Genomic DNA, 19,549 nt, shown 5'->3' with positions numbered 1-19,549 from the left:
CCCAAACTCCTCACTCAAACGAGGACACGCACCCGTACAATCGAAAAAGACATTGTTCACATTAAAGAAAACTTAAACATACCACCCACCCTGGCCACCATCCAGGACAGTGAATAGCACTCTCTAGAGTACACACCCAGTTCCAGGACTGAACTACTGTGGCTTGAGGAGTGGGGGTGGGGAGGGAGGGGATGGGTTTTGAAGAGGAGGCAACATCTATGGTTGACACCTGGGTTCTTCTACTAGAATGCTGTGATAGCTTGTGTATAAAAAACCCTATCTCAGGAATATTGGTTCAGAAAAACAGAACCAATAGAATAAGAGAGAGAGGTTATAAGGGATTGACTCACTTGATTGTGGAAATTGAGAAGACCCACAATCTGCCATCTGCCATCTGCAAGCTAAGACCCAGGAAAGCATAGTAGAGACCCAGGTGCAATAATTGGAAGATCTGGAAACCAAGGGGAGACAATGGTGTGGATTCCAAGACTCTAGTCTGGGTCTGAAGACCCGAGAACCAGGAGGACAAAGGAAGATGGACATCCCAGTCCAACAGCCAGGCTGAGTGAGAATCTTTCTTTCCTCCATCTTATATTCTATTCGGGCTCTCAACAATTAGATGAGGCCCACCCACATTGGCAAGGGCCATCTGCTTTACTCAGTTTACCAATTTAAATGCTGCTCTCTTCCAGAAACACTCACACAGACACAACCAGAAATAATGTTAAATCAAATACCTGGGCATCCCATAGTCCCATCAAGCTGACACATAAAATTGACCATCACAAATACATGACAGTGCTCTAAGAACCTGCTGAGCTGGAGTGAGTGATCAGACACTCATACAGGAGTAATGATTTAAGGTTGAAGCTTCTAGCACAAGAAAGATAGGAAGTGTCCAAAAGAACTGGCCAGAAGAAATGAATTAGGGCGATCTTTATAAAATAGAAATAGGATGTAAAATTGCAAAATAAGAGTATTTGGATTTAGTACATCTCCAAAGAAAAGGGAGCAGGGAGGCAAAAGGATGCTAAGCGAGGAGGCCGCAGGACTTATAAAGAACCAATGATATTGAAGAAGGGCTTTGGGAGAAAACATGTCTATAGGGACAAGAAATTCAAAACCAGTATAGGATTAGCACTTATTATGTGGAGAATTACATTTCTCATTATCTCTATGGTTCAATAATTATAGTCCTCAGAGGACCTATGTAGGTGTGTGGGGTTAAGTGTTTATTTTGTGGGGTTTTCCAGCTTTGAGCTGATTATCTAATACAGCGGTTCTCAACCTGGGGGTCGAACGACCCTTTCACAGGGGTCGCCTAAGACCATCGGAAAACACATATATAATTACATATTGTTTTTGTGCTTAATCACTATGCTTTAATTATGTTTAATTTGTAACAATGAAACTGGGGGTCACCACAACACAAGGAGCTGTATTAAAGGGTTGCGGCATTAGGAAGGTTGAGAACCACTGAAATAGAACTCCTGACCAGAATCACAGCCCGAGCACGTCTTGGAGACTTTCTCATAGACTTGTTGGTCCTCGAGCCAGGTGAGCAACAAGGCTCTTCAACTTGGCACAAATTTCCTGTGATTTAATCCATCACTAGAGCCCTTGGCCACCTGCTCTCTCTAACCAAAGACTCTCTCAACCCCCACAAACAGTCTCACAATAGGAACAACTACTCACAGGGTCAAAGACAGACACAGTCAAGTTGTTCTTTTAGTCTCAGACCATTTAGAGCTGACCTCAACCTTGTCCCCAATGAGAAACAATAACTACCAACCGAAAACGAGAAGGTCCCAGAGCTGTGGGGAATTCTGACAACAGATGCAGTGCTCCTTCCAAATTAGGGCAGGGGCCATATCTAGGAAGCGAGTAACATGAGGGCGAGTGTGTGGTCATTTCAGTGTGTGAGGGCTGGCGTGTGGAAAATGAGTTAAATAAAGCAAGAACACATCTATTTTCCCAATTTGAGAAATGCACTTCTAATTTTTGCCACTTTCTTAACTGCCCAGAAAATTCTAGAATTCAGTTACTATCAAAAACAAATTGCCACCCAGTCACACATTTGCATGTGGAGCATGAGGGGTCTGCTGAAGGAGTGACTCCAGTGGACCTCAACTCCACTGGTCACAGCAGAAGGAAAATCTTTTTAAAGAAGCTGTAGGCTTTTTTTCTTTTTTGTCTGGTCTCAGAGTCTGATGGCCTCAAATAGTGTGACTGCTGAACCCTGACCTTCTCACCTCACCACATTATCTGTCACTGGGGTGGACCTTCTGCTGCCCCAAGCAGAGAAGGCAGTGTACAACCATGCCCAGGCTAGATGGCCAATAGGTCTGAAACCACTAGCTGTCCAGCATGACTTATTGTCCTTGCAGTAAAGCGACAGAACTTAAAGTAACCCTCAAACCTCAAAGTTCATGGAGGATGCTGAACCAACTCAGCGACTGTCATCCACTTCACCATGCATCCACTCCCCAATGGAGCATTAAATGAAAAACACTTAGACTTTGCAAAGCCACTGAGTGCCTTGGCAGATGATTTGGAAGGCTATGAGTCTCTCTAAGCGAAGTCTGAACACATCTTTAGATATATTTGTATTTAAATACACTCTCTTGCGAAGAGTCACCTTGCTCTGTCAATCATTTGACAGACCATCTGTGTGTGTGCCCCCCATTCACGTCAGGAGAACATACAGTACAATCTGGTGTGAGCTTGTTTTTTTTCCCCTCACCTTCCAAAAATAAATCAAGTTTCGCTGGGCTGTGGCATACACAGTCAAGCCAATGTGGTCTACGAGAGCTCGGTCAAAAACCTGCCCTGCGATGTGCCCCACGATGGTATGGAAATGTCTTAATGCTGTGACTTTGTGGGGAAGCAATCTAGGAGAACAACATGCCTTCGAAATTAAACTGTGACAAAAGCAGGGATTCCATAAGAGACCCCTAATTTTGCCAGACAACTCATTGAGAGCCATGCTTCTAATTCCTGTGAATTAGAAGTCATATTTTCTCATGTGGTTAGTAGATCTCAGAACTGCCAGGAGGTTAAGCAGCCTTCATATGGGGACTGCTTCCTACAGAATTGAGGAACTTTACAGAGAAATTTACAAGTTCTATGTTCCCTGACTTTCTTTGGATCTTTACAGAATAAAAAAGACCTCTCTCCAGGCAGCAAGGCAGCATGTGGGTCCTCACAGAGCAGACTCGCTGGTTCTTCCTGAAGTTTCCATATTGGAGTAGAAATCTGGAACAATTAGTGTGTCTTTTCCATTTTGCTCCTTTTAACCACACTCTGTTCCTTCCCCCTTTTACTCTCCCTCAATGAACCTCAGGCAGAGCCCATGACTTTCTAATCATTTTCAATCTGTGAAATTCAGTCCAGTCCAGGTTGGAATGTACCATGTCACAGCCAATTCAAAGCCCATCAGGGGAGAGGAAAATAGGAGGAAAGAATATCTGTTTAGTTGGCCAAGGTTGCAGTATGACCACCCGCAGGTTCTAACTGGCCATTATGTCCCCTCAGTAACAGTAGCATATGTTCAAGTGTTGGTTATCCCATAGGACAAGTGTGGGATGATTCTGAGGACCCATGTCTGGGTTTCAGACTGATCTTGAATGAGATTTTCTCTCTTTCCTCTATCTCAATCTCTTCCCCACTCTGACCCCCACCCTCCCTCCAGCTCATTTCTCACAACCCAGAGTTTTATGTGCTTGTCCCCTGAGGTCCTCAATTTAGAATCAAGTCCTATATTACTGTCTCAGGTTTTATGTCCAGGGTAATTGGGGAGCCACTCAGACAGTGTTGTCAAGTTTCAGAAGCTTAACTAGGTCCTGGGGAACTACTCAGAGCCTTCTTCCTGGAGTGAACTCCCCTCCCTTAACTTGGTGGACCCATACTTGTCCTATCAGTGGAAGTATACTTGTCTCTGGAGCCAGACCATGTAGTTCAAAGATTGTCTCTGTGCTTAATCAATGGTAGACAATATTATTAGCTATTAGGTCTCAGCTAACCAGTCTCCTCCTGAAAGATGCCTCCCTGACATGAGGTCCCCATGGCCAGATTCTGACTCTCTGCATTGGTTCTTCTTAGTCTCAGACTTTGAATTATTTGCATTCAGTAAATATTTGTTGATTAAATATATTAGTCTGCTCTGGCTACCATGAAAAGTACCACAGGCTGGACGGCTTAAAGACAAACATTTATTATCTCACAGGCTTGAAGTCTGAGACCAAGGTGTGGGCACGGCTGGTTCCTTCTAAGGCCTCTCTCCTTGGCATGTAGCCCTTCTTCTCTCTGGGTCCTACACATGTTCATCTCTCTGTGCATGTCTGCATTCTGATCTCTGATTCTTATAAGGATACTAATCCCAAGATCTTAGGATTCACCTTAAAGACCTCTTTAAAGACCCATCTTCAAATTCAGTTTTCATTCTGAGGTCCTGGAGCTCAGAGCTTCAACATGAATGCTGGAGGAGAATATATTTCAGCCTTTAACAATGCGTGAGAAACATACTATGGGATGGATGGCTGCCTGTTTGCTTAGATCCTTTCAAGACCAAATTCATGATTTTTATCTATCTGGAAACTGCCAGGAGAGATCCTTGCTTTCCTGTGAAAATCGAACCCTCTCATGTTATGAAGCTCAGGGCAGAGCCAGAATCTTTTTTCCACTGAACAACCCTTGTGTTGCTCATAGAATGGCAGCTTGAGAACAGTGTTTTGAAACGTGTTCCTGAAAATCTGTGAGAAACATTCTTTACCTTTACTCAGAAACATTCGTTCTTTCTTCTGCCTGCGTGGACATTAATTATTTTCATATTCAAACTGACTTGCATTTCTGTTTGGGTAGAAGCTGCATTTGGTAACACACATACCTGAGTTTGATTAGATTGTACAGTTTTTAAAGAAAGTGGGTCAGCTTGAGGGAGGCCATCTGTCAGAATGCATTTGGCAAAAAGAAAACAGATGGGGGGGACTTATAAAAGAGGCTGAGGTTTGTAGCCCAAAGGTACCAACGGAGTTCTGTGGCTTCCAACTGCCTCCTTTTTTTCGAGTTATGTAACTGTTCAAGACAGCTGAACTGCGCTAGGTGTGGGATGCGTGTGGCCTACAAACGCCAGACGTGGGACAAAAACCTTACTTTCGGTTGTTAAAATGAGGACAGAACGAAAATGCTCAATGTATATAATTTTCTCAAATAAACTATTCCAGAAATATTTAGTGCTTTTCAGGAGGCAGAGTATAAGACCAAATCCTTGGGCATTTTAGCAATTAGTGTGTTTTAGTTTTGGTTTTGTTTTAGTTCATATATCCATTCACCTACTGAAACTCATCTTGGCTGCTCTGAGTTCTGGCAATTATGAATGAAGCTGCCGTAAACATCAGTGTGCAGGGTTTTGTGTGTGGACATAAGTTTTCAACTCCTTTGGGTAATCACAGATATGCTCTTAAATTACAGTTTTTGTTAAAATTTCTAACAAACATGCTATTTCACATGAATAGATTTTCTGGATAACTGACGTGTGGTGTGTTCATACACCAGAGGAGTTGTTCACATTTTCATCTTCCTTGGTAATAATTATTTGATCAATTGTTTATAAACAAAACAGTTTGTGAAAGCAATTGCTTTCACAACATAGGCTCCAAAAATTTGACCTTTTCACAATTTCTCAAGTTATCATTGTGGGTAAACTGAGTCATCCCCCATCTCCCAGTCCCTGGAACCCACCATTCTATTTTCTGTCTCTATAAGTTTGATTGAGGTAGGGACCTTATATGAGTGAGATCATACAGTATTTGCCTTTTTGTGTCTGGCTTATTTCATACAGCATAATGTCCTCAAAGTCCGTCCATGTTGTAACATATTACAGAATTTCCTTCCTCTTCAAGGCTGAATAATATTCCATTGTGTGTATTTACACCACATCTTGTTATCTATTCTTCCATTGATGGACACTTGGGCTGCTTCCACCTTTTGGTGAATATTGCTGCTATGAAAATTAGGGTGCAGATGTCTCTTGTAATCTCTGCTTTCACTTCTTTGGGGTATATAGTCAGAAGTGGGACTGCTGGTTACATAGTGGCTGAACCATTTTACAGTCCCATCAGGAGTGCACAAGGATTTCAACTTCACATCCTCTCCAACCCTTGTTATGCATTATCTTATTGATAATAGCCATCCTAATGGGTATAAGGTGGCATCTCATGGTAGTTTTGGTTTGCATTTTCCCAATGACTATTGATGCTAAGCATCTTTTCGTGTGCTTATTGGCCATTTGTATATCTTCTTTAGAGAAATGTCTGCTCAAGTCCTTTACTTTAAATCTAAATTTCAGATAAATAATACATTTTTGATAATATGTCCCAATATGAGAGATGTATATGCTAAAAAAAAAAGCATATTGCTTATCTAAAACTCATTTTTAACTAGTTGTCTTGCATTTTTATTTGAGAAATCTGGCAACCCTAAAAAGCGAGAACTTTGATGGATCTAAAACAATCTTTAAACATCTCACATTTTGCTCAGGTGAGCTCCGAAATGGCTTAGTGTGTTTTTGTGGGTGTTGGGCTGGTAGCCTGCTTTATTAGAAAATTGTAATTTCATTTTGAGATGCTCCAGACTAAATCATTTGAGCTTCACACTCTTTGTGTAATATTATTGGGCTGCCTTAATGAAATTATAACTCAAGCAAGAGATTTCATTCCCTGGTAGTAAATTAGCTTGGGCCGTGCAGGCTCGGGGAGAGCCAGTACTCCCTGGCTTATTCTTCTTGTTCAGGGAATGAAGAAGGAGCAGGCATTTTGTATTTGAGTTATTTATTGTTCTCTTTGAGTGAACGTTATATTGTTACCCGTCCCTACTGGAAACAACAGCTGTTAACAGGCTTCAGAATGAATTTCAATGTGAACTCCCCTGGCCTCTGGGAAGCTTGGCTAAAGAGAAAACAGGCTCATAATGGAAAGAAAAAGAGCGGGATCCAGGCCTGGGTCTGGACGCCTCAGGCCAGCTGCATATAAAACCGCCAGTCACCGGGGTCCTGGGACATCCCATTCAGACGTGTGCTGAAATGGGAGTGCTGTCAACAGTCCTTTCTGACCACAGAGGCAGACAAAGGCAGCCAGAGGCAAATAGTGACCTTGCTCAACACGCTGCCCTCATATACAGGAGGAGACAGAAAGTGTCCCGCAGGGCAAAGTAACCACACCCCTGGCACCCGGGCCCTGGATAACCTAACCACAGGGGGAGCAGGGATGACTCTTTCACAACAATGTAACACAACGGCTGAGCAGCGGTGGCGTTTCCAGCTCTCATATTTTTAATAATGCGGTCAAGATGCCTATGGGATATAATGAATCATACAGACTTGGGGGGGGGGGGGTAAGAGGACGCAAGAGACAGGAATCTGAGAACAGCAGAGGACTCCTCTGCAGGGCCATCGATTCTGCTTATGGACAAGTGCTCCCACCTCCTCTGGTTAAATCTAGTCGGTGGAACCCCTAAAAGCAGGAGCTTTCCTTTTGGCTCCCTTTATTAGTCATTTCTTTGTGTCTCCCAATTGTACATGCAACCTGCAATTCCTCCATCTCTCAGCTGAAGAGAGAAATTGCTGAGACCGTGGAAGGGACATCTCTCATTGATCACGGGTGGTACTTCCCACTTGGGTCCATCTTCCCGCCGGCGGTACTCAGGGGTGTCCGGTGCCCAGGATGCCTGCCCAGTCTTGCTCGGCTCACCCACCACCGGGGCTGCAGGCAGAGGGCATATCCGGGGATTCCTTCCACTGCTGTAGTGACACGGTGCCCCTCCCAGGAAAACCTCCTCCAGGCAGGGACTCCACACTACTTCCTCCTCCACCTGCCATCTCTCCTCTCCCTTCCTCTTCCTCCCCGAAATTCTACTTCTCAAATGCACACTAAGTATATTTTACAGCTTTGAGTCCATTATTTTCATGCATGTCAAGCCCACAAAGCAAGTTCACTAATGGTGGGAAATAGTGTTGGCTTTTTTTGCACAGATGCTCTTTTCATTGTGGAATTCCTTCACTTGCTTTAGCCACTCTCTGTGAAATGACCTCAGTCTAGCAGACCCTGCCCCACCCAGCATCCTCTAAGCTCCTGCAAGGCTGTTGCCCTGGAGACGATTACTTCGAGTTTTGAGGGACATGGAACAAAAGGAGGGGAGATGCCAAAAATAAGAAAAGAAAAAAGATAGAAATCATAACGTTTAAAATTGAATGGAGAGGGGAATTTGATAAAATGCTGTCAGAAATCCAATAAAAGACTGAACCAGAATGAAGTGGCTGAAACCAAAACGACCTTTCAACCTCCCTTGTCCAAACCCTCAGTAATAAGAGCATATGAAAGCACTGAGTTTTTCTGAAACTCGATGTCAAAAGAGCATTTCTGTTCTTTTCTTCCCAGACAAAGTGAGCATGTTGTCAGCCTTCATCGCTCCCTTCAAGCACTTGAGCCCCGGGGCCACTAACACGGAGGATGACGACAATCTAAGTAAGCAACCCCGTCCCTGACAAGGGGGTTCCCAGCCTGATGTCCCCAAAACTGGGATCTCGGGGTGATGTGGGGGCAGGGAGGGACAGAGGGGTACTATCTGGGTTTCCCAGAACAGGAGGTTTTCTTCCTGTCCCCACCTGGAGTCCTACCCTCACCTGGGGGGTGGGGAAATACTAGTTGTATGATTGAGAACTCCAGGGGTTTGGTGTGTGTATACACTTTTTTTTTTTTTAGTTATCTTAGGCCGTCCTTCCTCTCTTTCCTGTGTTTTTCCTTCAAAAAAAAGAAGAAGAAAGAAAACAGAACATAGTCTCTTTGAACACAGTTCATACAATTATTTAACATGGGAAGAGCTGGCTGGGTGCCTGCCTGTTGAAACATCTCTGGCACGTGAAACTGGAGAGACACCCACAGTGTGGTGCGGGGACCGAAACGCTGGCTTGGGGGCGGGGACCTCAGCAGTGTCCCTGCGCAGGCTACTGAGGAGGCAGAGCCCAGGGACTGGGGTGGGAGGGTCTGGGTATGACTGGCATGCATTATACTCGCCTCTGGTGTGTAGCATATTGTCAGGCATTTAAACAAGGGGGTGAACATTCAAAGCCATATGAACACCTATTACATTTCAACATTACCTAACAGAAGGGTCACCTTCTCAGCCAGAAAGAGGTGGGAGCGTGCTTGCTGTCCTGGGATGGGAATTACTGGCGGTCACTAGGATCATTGACCTGACCAAGCAGCAGCAGTGGGGGTGGGAATGCACGGGAATGTTGTCCATTTGCCATCAGCTCTTAAGAAGCACGACACATCTGCATAAATAGCCCCTTCCCACAAACATAACTATCAACAAGACTGAAAATGAGGTGATTGCCCTGGGTTATCCCACTGAAGCAAAGGCGAAGAATCACTGGGTGTCAAACCAGAGCAAACCCTAGAGATGCTCTAGTTTTAGTCCTTTGTTTTCTAGATAAGGAAGGAAAGGTGTGGAGGATGCAGAGAAAGTCACGTAGGAAACAGAACACAGGTGTCCTGGCTATCTGTTCAGGGCTCCTTCCTCAGCGAACACCTAGGTCACAGTGGAATGTGAACAAACAATTGTTTCTGTCTCTCATGACTGGAAAACTCCTAGAATGTCGTCAACGTATTGCTAGCAGGAGGAATAAAATCTTACTGTTTCCATGTCTTTCCCACTGAGCTGTGGAAGCCCTAGCTGTTAGCCTCTCCCCTTCCAACGGCTCCCAGGCTAATGACTTGTGATGCCAGAATAGTTCTGAAATCAGAAGCCCAGTGGGCACACCTCTGGTGCCATCTCCATGTCACTAGCCCTGTGCTCTATGGTCATTAGCCCTGCTATGAATATCACTGCTCAGACTCTCAGAGACTCGTTCCTAAGACAGGGACAGTAACATGGAATTGAGATCAGAATAAAATAAGATAGCACATGAAGATGTTTTAGACAAGGACCTGGGACATATAAATGCTCTATCCAGGTTGGTTAGTACCAGTAATTAAGTCTATTTTTTCCTAATTCAGCTCACTGACTAGTAGGTAAAAACTTACAGATAAGAGTGAATATTAGAGAGAACCAAGATGGCAGCATAAGGTATAAACTTGTACGTGCTGCCCCCCACAACAACATTAAAACTACAACTATAAGACAAAGCAGCTATCATCCAGAACCACGGGAAAGCTGGCCAAGTGGAAGTTCTACAACTAGAACTTTCCTACAACTAGAAGGAAAGAAAAAAGTTCATTGAGACCGGGTAGTAGGTGCAGAGGCACCAAGAACAGAGGTATAAAGGCGTGCGCAAGGTGGCTGCACCTGGGTGCGCGGTTTTTTTCAATTGGAAGGGGATACAAGCTCTCAAATGCACTGAACTCATTTACGGGGAAACTCTGGGGTCCCAGACTCCTACAGGGAGAAACTGGACTGTCTTGCAGCGGGTCAGAAAGCGAGGGTGGCTTTCTCACAGAGCTGCTCATAGGGATCATTGTTGCTGTGGGGGCGCGGGACTTGGGGATGCAGAGGGACTAGGGATGCAGAGACGCGAAGTCGCGGGAAACTCTCCGAATCGGGGAGAGGCTGATGACAACCACTGTTGTTTTCTCCGCCCTGGTGATTCTCTGAGACCCCGCCCCACTCAATTTACATCCCCACCCAAGCAGGGCAAAGGAACCGCCTGCCCTTTTGCAGCCTAACCTAACAAACTGCAGCTGGGTCAGAGAGCTCCAAAACTTCCAAACCCCAAACAAAGAGAAGAAATCTGCTGATATCGCTGTAGCTCCTGCTGGGTGGACTCACACAGTGGTTGACTTGGAGATCCAGGAGCCAGGGTACCCCTGGTCCAATACCAGATTTCAACTCCTCACATCCATAAGGGACACACTCAAGAAGCAGACTCAGTGAGCACCAAAGCCCCACTGAAGCAAGTCTTACCCCATAAGGGTGTCTCCAGCACAGAAGTTCTTCCACTGTAGACACAGTGGGTCCTCACAGTCAGCCAAAAATGCAGAGACAAAGAAACATGTCACAAATGAAAGAAATGGAGGAAAGCAAACTAATGGAGGACATAGAGTTCAAAACCACAGTTATAAGGTTACTCAAGAATCTTCTACGAATCTCTGAGGAACTTAGTGAGACCTTCAAGGATCTTAATGAGAATGTCAAAAAAATGGAAAAGGACTAGTCAGAAATTAAACATACACTGACTGAAATTAAAAATAATATACAGAGATCCAACAGCAGACTAGAGGATCCCAAGAATCAAGTCAAAGATTTGAAATACGAAGAAGCAAAAAACACCCATCTGGAAAAGCAAAACGAAAAAAGAATCCAAAAATATGAAGATAGTGTAAGGAGCCTCTGGGACAACTTCAAACGTACCAACATCCAAATTATAGGGGTGCCAGAAGAAGAGGGAGAACAAGATACTAAAAGCCTCTTAGAAGAAATCATGACAGAAAACTTCCCCTACCTGATGAAAGAAATAGACTTACAAGTCCAGGAAGCACAGAGAACCCCAAACAAAAGGAATCCAAAGAGGACCACACCAAGACACATCATAATTAAAATGCCAAGGGCTAAAGACAAAGAGAGAATCTTAAAAGCAGCAAGAGAAAAACAGTTACCTACAAGGGTGTACCCATATGACTGTCAGCTGATTTCTCAACAGAAACCATGCAGCCCAGAAGGGAGTGGCAAGAAATATTCAAAGTGATGAATAGCAAGAACCTACAACCAAGATTACTCTACCCAGCAAAGCTATCATGTAGAATTGAAGGTCAGATAAAGAGCTTCACAGACAAGAAAAAGCTAAAGGAGTTCATCACCACCAAACCAGGATTATATGAAATGCTGAAGGATATTCTTTAAGAAGAGGAAGAAGAAGAAAAAGGTAAAGATAAAAATTATGAACAACAAAGTGACAACAAATAAATATCTATCAACAAGTGAACCTAAAAATTAAGTCAGAATAAACTCGTGAATATAATAGAAGCAGGGGCATAGAAAGGGAGTGGACTGACAATTCTTGGGGGGAAGGAGGTGTGGGGGGTGCGGGAAGAGACTGGACAAAAATTTTACACCTATGAATGAGGACAGTGGCAGGGGGTAAGGGCATGGGGTGGAGTGGGAACCAGGTGGAGGGGAGCTATAGGGGGAAAAAGAGGAACATCTGTAATAATCTGAACAATAAAGATTTATTAATTTTTTAAAAAGTGAATTTTATTTATTACATGTTAAAATGCCTTTGAAATGCTTGGAGAGTCTTATTTTCTATCAGTGGAATAGTCATCCCCTTTGTAATATGTGCTGTTAATATACTTAGAAAACCCTATTTTCATACACTGTTCAAAGATACACCTCCAAGTGAATGCGTTTGTCTTACTCAACATTTCTCGCTACTATTACCCATGCAGCTCCTCAACTTACTGCCCAAATGCCACTGCGTGGTGAAAGAGAAAGAGTGCACCTCCCCTAAAGAGTGTGTGTGTGTGTGTGTGTGTGTGTGTGTAAAGTATGTGCGGTGTGCATGGTGTATGTGTGATGTGTATGTGGTGTATGTTCTGTGTTTTGTGTGTGTAATTTGCTCATGGTATATAATAAATGTGATGTGTATGGTGTGTGTGTTCATAGGTATGATGTATGTGCAAAGTTTGTATAGTGTGTGTGGTATGTATATTATGTGTGTCTGTGTGTGTTGTATATAATGTGGGTGCAAAGTGCGTGTGCATGTAGTATGCATGGTGTATGTAATGTGTGTCTATATGTGTGTTGTGTGTGGTGTATGTGGTGTGTGTGATGTATGTGTAGTATGGTGTGTATAATGGATGTTCACTGTGTGTGCATGTGTGTACACACACATATGCAGGGAGGAAAGGTGGGTGGTAGAGGCAAGTGTGTCCTTGCTTTGAAGTCTCTTGTTTGTATCTACAAACTAGGTAACGGGTGTGTCTGGGTTGGTTTAGGATGAAGTTCCACGATTGAGGACCATCTCCCTCCCGTGGCTCCGGCGCTCACCTCTGCTCCTTCCCTCAGGCTGATCTCCAACATCCAGGGCTGAGCGGGGGTCGGGGATCCATAACCAGACAGAGACTCGGCCTGAGAGGGGCCATTGCTGGTGAGCCCACCTGGCAGCCAGCCATCAGCAGGCTGGGTTCTGACTCACAGTCAGCCAGATAATGCCATGTTTCAGCCCACGCCTACTCTGGGAACCCTGAAAGCTTTCTACTTCGGACACTGAGGAGAGTGGTTGCTGGCCCTGCCCCATCGCCTCTGCCCCTAACACCGACCAGAGGTGTCACCTGAGGAGGGCTGAGACAAGGATCCGGGCAGGGCCACAGGCCTGCACAGTCCATGCCCTTTGCATGGGTCTGAGGGAGGGCAGCCCCGCCACCATGAGATGCCGGCAGCTCAGCTCCCAGGCAGCAGGACAGGTCTTGGAAGGAGGCCGTGCTGTCCTGCTGCAGAGCCTGATCCGAGAGCATCAGTGACTGGCCAGTGTATGACCACACAGCCAGGACCTTGCAATCCATATTGCGAGTCACCAGGCCCGCTGAACTGGCCGCCACAGCCTCCCCACTTTCTTACCCTGAAGCACAAAGACCTTCTTCCTGCACAAATGGAGAGAAGGCCCCCATTGTTCCTGTCACTGCCTGGTCTGGGTAGGATGGGTGGAGCGGACGTTGCCCTCTGACCTGCAGACACAGTAGTGTCATTATTAGTGAGGCAGCGTGAAGAAAAGTTCCCAACAACTCAACTACTGCAAACACCAGCTGCATTTTGACCAGACAGGGACGTGGTGGAGGCAGATGCTGGCACCTCACACGGGCGCCTGCATTCCGAGCGGTGATAACACAGTGAGACGGCAGCCGGGACCTCGCCCCAGCAAATGCAGCCCAGTCATTGAACTTCGTTCTGAAAGATGTATTTCACCTGGAAAATAAATGTTTAACCACAGCCATGATATATAAAATTCTACCCTTTCTCCCCAAAATGCCCATTAGTCACTTATCAGATAGGTTATCAGAGAGAAAGAGAGAGACACATCCACCTAATGTTCATTACAGTAAATTATTATAATTGTTCTCTTATTGTTATTGTTAATCTCTTACTGTGCCTCATTTGTAAATTAAGCTTTGTCATAGGTAGGTATGTATAGGAAAGAACATGGTATAGATATAGGGTTTGTGCTATCTGAGCTTTCAGGTAGCCACTGAGGGTCTTGGAATGTACCCCCCACCAATAAGGGGGAACAACACTATTTTCTGATGTGTCAGGGTTTTTCCTGAGCCTATTATACGTGTTCCTTCAGTTCAACTTCATAATAATCCTGTAAGTCAAGCGTTATTAAAACCCACATGTTCCATCTTAAGAAAATGGAGTGTGGGTAGTTTGAGAGACTTGTCCAAGGTCACACCTACAGGAAGGATGGAGAGGGCTTTCCCTAGGGCCAGTGGAGTGGCCCCGGCCCCCCTCTGCCTGGTTCGGGCTCAGCACCCCAGCGGAACCAGCATGTGGGCTGTGCTGGAGGGAGCTGGGCCCCCAATCTGCTCACTTGCAAAGCCCAGCGGGTAACACCGCTCCAGAGATTGTAGCTGGTGTGTCCAGGAGAAGGCCAGAGCTCTGCATTGTTATCAGTTATTAGATATTGATCAATTTGGAAGGATGCTTCCTGCCACCCTCTGATCATCATGTCTAGGCCGTTGAAAACTAATAATGACCATCGTCACCGGGTACTGAGTGCATGGGAGAGAAGAGCCCAGAAGCAATCTGGGTGAGGGGAGGGGAAGTCCCCACCGGGAGGGCTGTTGCTCCAAGATAAACCTTTCTACTTGAAAAGGCAGCCGGGGTCATCTGATACGCCGGCCACCTTCATCACAGGCGCGGCTCCCTCCATCCCCACATCGTGAGAAATCAATAAGAAATCAGAGCACCCAGTAAGTTTCAGGCAATCTGTTGTGCAGCTTTTTGGCCGGGTTATTTTTTTTTTCCATCGTTATGTCCAATCTGGGAAGCTGTGTGGTTAATCCGACCCACTGCCCTGGGCCTGAGATACCCACAGGGCGGGACCCAGGTGCGTAATGACGCAGAGAGGGACTGAGTGGGCGCTTGATACCTGCAGGTAATTATTCCTACAAAATAGTCTGTGAGCGATGCCATCCACCTCTAACTTATAAAAGGCTCGCGTTTACTCCTTTGGATAGAATTAGCTCTACAGACCTAACATCCTATAGACACAAACCACCAGGGGACATATAACAGAGCTGCCTCGCAACTTAGAGAACAGAGCCAATACACAGCCGACGGATCTGCAAACAGCCCTGACTCTCGCCACAGCCCTAACTCTCACCACCGCCTGGGGACTGCCGGGGCTGGTGACCAAGGCGTTACCAAGAGCCCCGGAGCTGGGAGGACACACAACCCGGGACCCAGAGAGGAGCCTTGCCCAGTGTGAGACACCGCCCGGAGGCACCCGTTGGTACTTTCCCATTATTCTCCACTGCAGAGCCATGAGGATGAGGGTCTCCCCAGCTCGGGCCAGGCTGCTGGGAAAGTGCTCAGCGTCCATTTATAAGCTGCAGGCTGGCTGTAAAAATCACCTCAAGTTCCCACTTGCTTCACAAGAGAAAACTCATTGCCAACCTGCTGCCCAGCCACCTGGAGCCCCCGAGATCCTGGTTCCCACAGAGAAATCGAAGGGCTCAGAGGTGCATCTGCCTGGGGTCCCGGCTCTGCGTGGAGTCCCGGCCCTGCCTCCTTGCCTCACACACTCGCCCTCTCCAATGGCAGGCTATGCACTATCAGCACCTCATTCCCTCCCAGAGGCGGTCGTCCCTGTGAAATGGCGAAGGAATGTGGCACTGTCGGTGCCCATACATCCACCTTCAGAACAAGACATTCCCAGGTGAAATGCTTCTCGGCCAGTTATCCAACTGGTCCACCTCTCTGAGCCTGGGTTTCCCCTCTGAGAAAATGCTGCTGTGACACCCACCACCGCAGAGATGTGAGGAATAAGAAAGGTGCCAGAGTGGAGGTGCTCTGGGCTCGGTGACAGGGAACTGCACGGTGGGACCGTCATCCCGGAGCGTTTCATAGGACACGGGGTCAGCATTCCAAAAGCATCTTCGCCAGGGACTCTGGTCCTGCGGTTCTGTGACGATCCAAGCTGAGGTTTTCTAAACAGAACAGTTTCCTTTGCCAAGAGTGATCCAAGGGAGCGGAGAGCCTGTCCAGAAAAGCTAAATCACTGCACATATCCACCACGTAGTTTGCAAGGGATGACTTTGCTAAATTTAATGCCTTCCTCTTTTTTTCTGCAAAAGATTAAAACATCACAGATATAAATGAAGCCTCCACCTGGGCCCCCATTAGTTCCCTCCTTGTCTCCCAGGAAGGTTAGCATCTAAGCTTCACCATTGTGACTGATCCCACAAAACGCATGCAGTGCCTGTGCGGTTATAATTTATATTAACGGCATCGCACTCTGTGTATTATTTTCCAAGTTGCTTTTATGATGCAAATTCTGCTTCTGAGCTTCCTCTATGATGAAGCAGGTAAACCTGGCTCATCAACCGTGAGTGCTATCGAGCGTTCCATCCTATGATCGCGCCACAACTCAGTTACCAGTCCCCACACAGGGCAGGCCCGTGTGGCTCTCAGCGCTGGCAGCAGCGGCTAGAAAGGGCCACCTGTGATTTGGTTTGGGGGAGGCCTCAGGAGAGGGGGGCAGAGGGCCTACGATATCTCAGCCACACTCAGAGCAGCAGGTGGGCGCCCCTGTGAGCAGGTCAGGCTCACCACATCCACACGCCACATTCTCAGAAATGCAGGAACTGCTCAGGGCTGGGTGTCCTCCCTCCTCCTGAGTAGTCGGCCCCACGTTCAGGGAAGCTTAGTAACTCCTGTCAGCCTAGAAAGGAAGTGGCTGGGCTCCTGTGCACAGCGCAGTCTGCAGAGGTGTCTGTCTCCAGGCGCGCTGAGACCCCTGGTCACCGCTGTCTGTTCTCACCTCCAGGTACCAGCAGCGCAGACGTGAAGGAGAACCGAAATGTGAGCAACCTGGAGACACGGCCACTGCCCGCGGGCGACAGAGCCCGAGGCGGTGCGCCTGGCGTGAAGAGGAAAAGGCCCCTGGAGGAGGGCAACAGCGGCCACTTCTGCAAACTGCAGCTGATCTGGAAGACGCTCTCGTGGTCGATGACGCCCAAGAACGCGCTGGTGCAGCTGCACGAGCTGCGGCCCGGCCTGCAGTACCGGATGGTGTCCCAGACCGGCCCGGTGCACGCGCCCGTCTTCGCTGTGGCGGTGGAAGTGAACGGGCTCACGTTCGAGGGCACGGGGCCCACCAAGAAGAAGGCCAAGATGCGGGCAGCCGAGCTGGCCCTGCGCTCCTTCGTGCAGTTCCCCAACGCCTGCCAGGCCCACCTGGCCATGGGCAGCAGTCCCAGCCCCTGCACGGACTTCACCTCCGACCAGGCCGACTTCCCCGACACGCTCTTCAAACAGTTCGAGCCGACGGCACCCAGTGCAGCCTTCCCCGGCCACCGCCCCGCCGAGCCCGAGCTGCTGTCCCCCGTCTGCCGGCGGGGACGGCTGCTGCGCAGCACGCTGGACCTGGTGGCCCCGGGCGAGGGGAACCCGGTGGTGGTGCTGAACCAGCTGCGCGCCGGCCTGCGCTACGTGTGCCTCTCGGAGCCGGCCGACAGGCAGCGGCCGCGCAGCTTCGTCATGGCCGTGAGCGTGGACGGCAGGATGTTTGAAGGCTCGGGACGCAGCAAGAAGCTGGCCAAGGGCCAGGCGGCGCAGGCGGCCCTCCAGGCCCTCTTCGACATACGGCTGCCCGGCCACGTGCCCAGCAGGAGTAAAAGTCACCTCCTGCCCCAGGTGAGAATTCTCAGGTAGCTCCCGGCAGGTGGCATCTCCCGGATGCTAGGAGACCATGAGCTGGGACGGGCAGCAAGCAGCCCCCGCTCCAGTCGCTGTAAGTAGAGAGCGCCCACATGCACCTCTCCCAGAACAGCCAGCTCAGCCCTGGTTCAGCCTCACCATTAGAGCATTTGTCAGGCTTAAGGGGAGAGAATCGTGTGCATATAAATAAAGAACGTCAACATTCAGACTTAGCAGAGGGGTGGGGAAGAGTGAAGTCAGGTGTTGTCCATGGTGACACCAATGTTAGGAAACAGGGCAGGGCGACGGCAGAGCCCGTCCCTAGACGGGCTGACAGGGAAGGACAGCGGTATCGGCGTCTCTACCCTTCAGTGACTTGGTTGCTGAGTGTTCTGCAGCAGGAGCACTAGAGGCGGTGAAATACATGTTAGGTAGCAGTTTCGGTGGAGTGTCTCACTGGGGAGTCTGGAGAAAGGGAAGCGAATGTGAATCATTGCCTCAGTCATTCCACCCAGAGGCAGGGGCCTGAGCGGCAGCCACACGGAGGGAAGGGTCAGGGAGTCCAACCCTCACCTGGGAGCAGAGGGCTCCGAACAAGGGCAGGCTGGGACCTGGTGTCAGCAACCTCCCTCCGGCCCTTTCACACCAGCGACAGGTCTGCTTTCTCACGCTGGTTCACCTTTGCTCATGCGAAGAACACTTTCATAGCGCTGTCCATGTGTCAGGAACGAGTCTTATCCCTTGTCCTTCCAAGTCTTGTAACTGCTTATATATGCAAATTACCTTCTGTCTTAGCATTTTCAAAATTGCTGGTAGGTATCACTAATGTATTAGAGGCAGGGAAGTATCTTTATTCACTTTGGTGTCAATCGCGGGGAGGAACATAGTTCAAATGCACTCAATGCAGTGCAGGTAAGTCCCCGGTAACTGTGAGGTGTTGCTACCATGGCTGTCCGGATCACCTACCTCGCAGCCCTGTGACAGAACCTGCCGTCACCTTGGGAAGCCTCGTATCAGTGGAAGGAGGCAGGGTGCCGCCCAGACCTCAGGGAGCATGAAGGAGCTACAGCGACCAAACCTAACGCAGAGGACAGATGCCTCGAGCTGAGTCACAGTGCTCAGTAAGCACTGATGGGATGGAGGTCCTCTGCTCGCAGCTCATTGAGTGAGAGAGAGAGACCGTCCAACAAGAGCCCAATCGAGGGGCGGCTGTTTCTCCTGCTATCTCTGCCCCCAACGCCGTCAGTCATTTCCACATATTTGTTGAACCTTCTCGAGAGCGGGTTGCAGGGATTTAGACCATCAGTTCCATCGGTCTTGCCTTTCAGCCCACCCCCAAACAACACACAATCCACGTAGAAACAGGGTGTTTGAAAGAAGCTGGGGATCGAAGGTCCCTGAGCACCTCCTGCCAGAAGAATTCAGCCTCATTTCTCCCTCCTGGCACCTCCATTTTATGTTGTTTTCTCTCTTTTTCCTTCTGATCCTGTTTCTCCATTAACTGTAGTTTAAGCTTGCCACCAGGCCCAAGGAAGCCACTAGGCGCCCCGCAAGCTGGCTGAGCCCAGGTGGCCCAAGGCCTCCACATCACCTGTCCTCTCACCTCCTCCCCCAGAAGGCCCCCCTGCAGGGCGCGCAGTGG

General features: G+C 47.9%; 1 protein-coding gene across 2 annotated transcripts in view; it reads left to right on the top strand.

Moving 5' to 3' along the window:
* ADARB2 (adenosine deaminase RNA specific B2 (inactive)) overlaps positions 1 to 19,549 on the top strand; it is a gene marked incomplete at its 3' end in the record, with an annotated part of 435,311 nt that overhangs the window by 285,358 nt on the left and 130,404 nt on the right. For both annotated transcript variants that reach the window (XM_081098354.1, XM_081098353.1), the window contains exons 2-3: positions 8,433 to 8,519; positions 17,036 to 17,904. In XM_081098354.1, coding sequence (XP_080954480.1) covers positions 8,433 to 8,519; positions 17,036 to 17,904 — 956 coding nt within the window. The remainder of the gene's footprint in view (positions 1 to 8,432; positions 8,520 to 17,035; positions 17,905 to 19,549) is intronic.

The sequence above is a fragment of the Myotis nattereri genome (assembly GCF_964212035.1).
Source record: "Myotis nattereri genome assembly, chromosome: 1".
In the NCBI taxonomy this organism is placed as follows: Eukaryota; Metazoa; Chordata; class Mammalia; order Chiroptera; family Vespertilionidae; genus Myotis; species Myotis nattereri.
The sequence above is the reverse complement of the archived record's forward strand: the minus strand, read 5'-3'. Positions and strand labels throughout refer to the sequence as shown.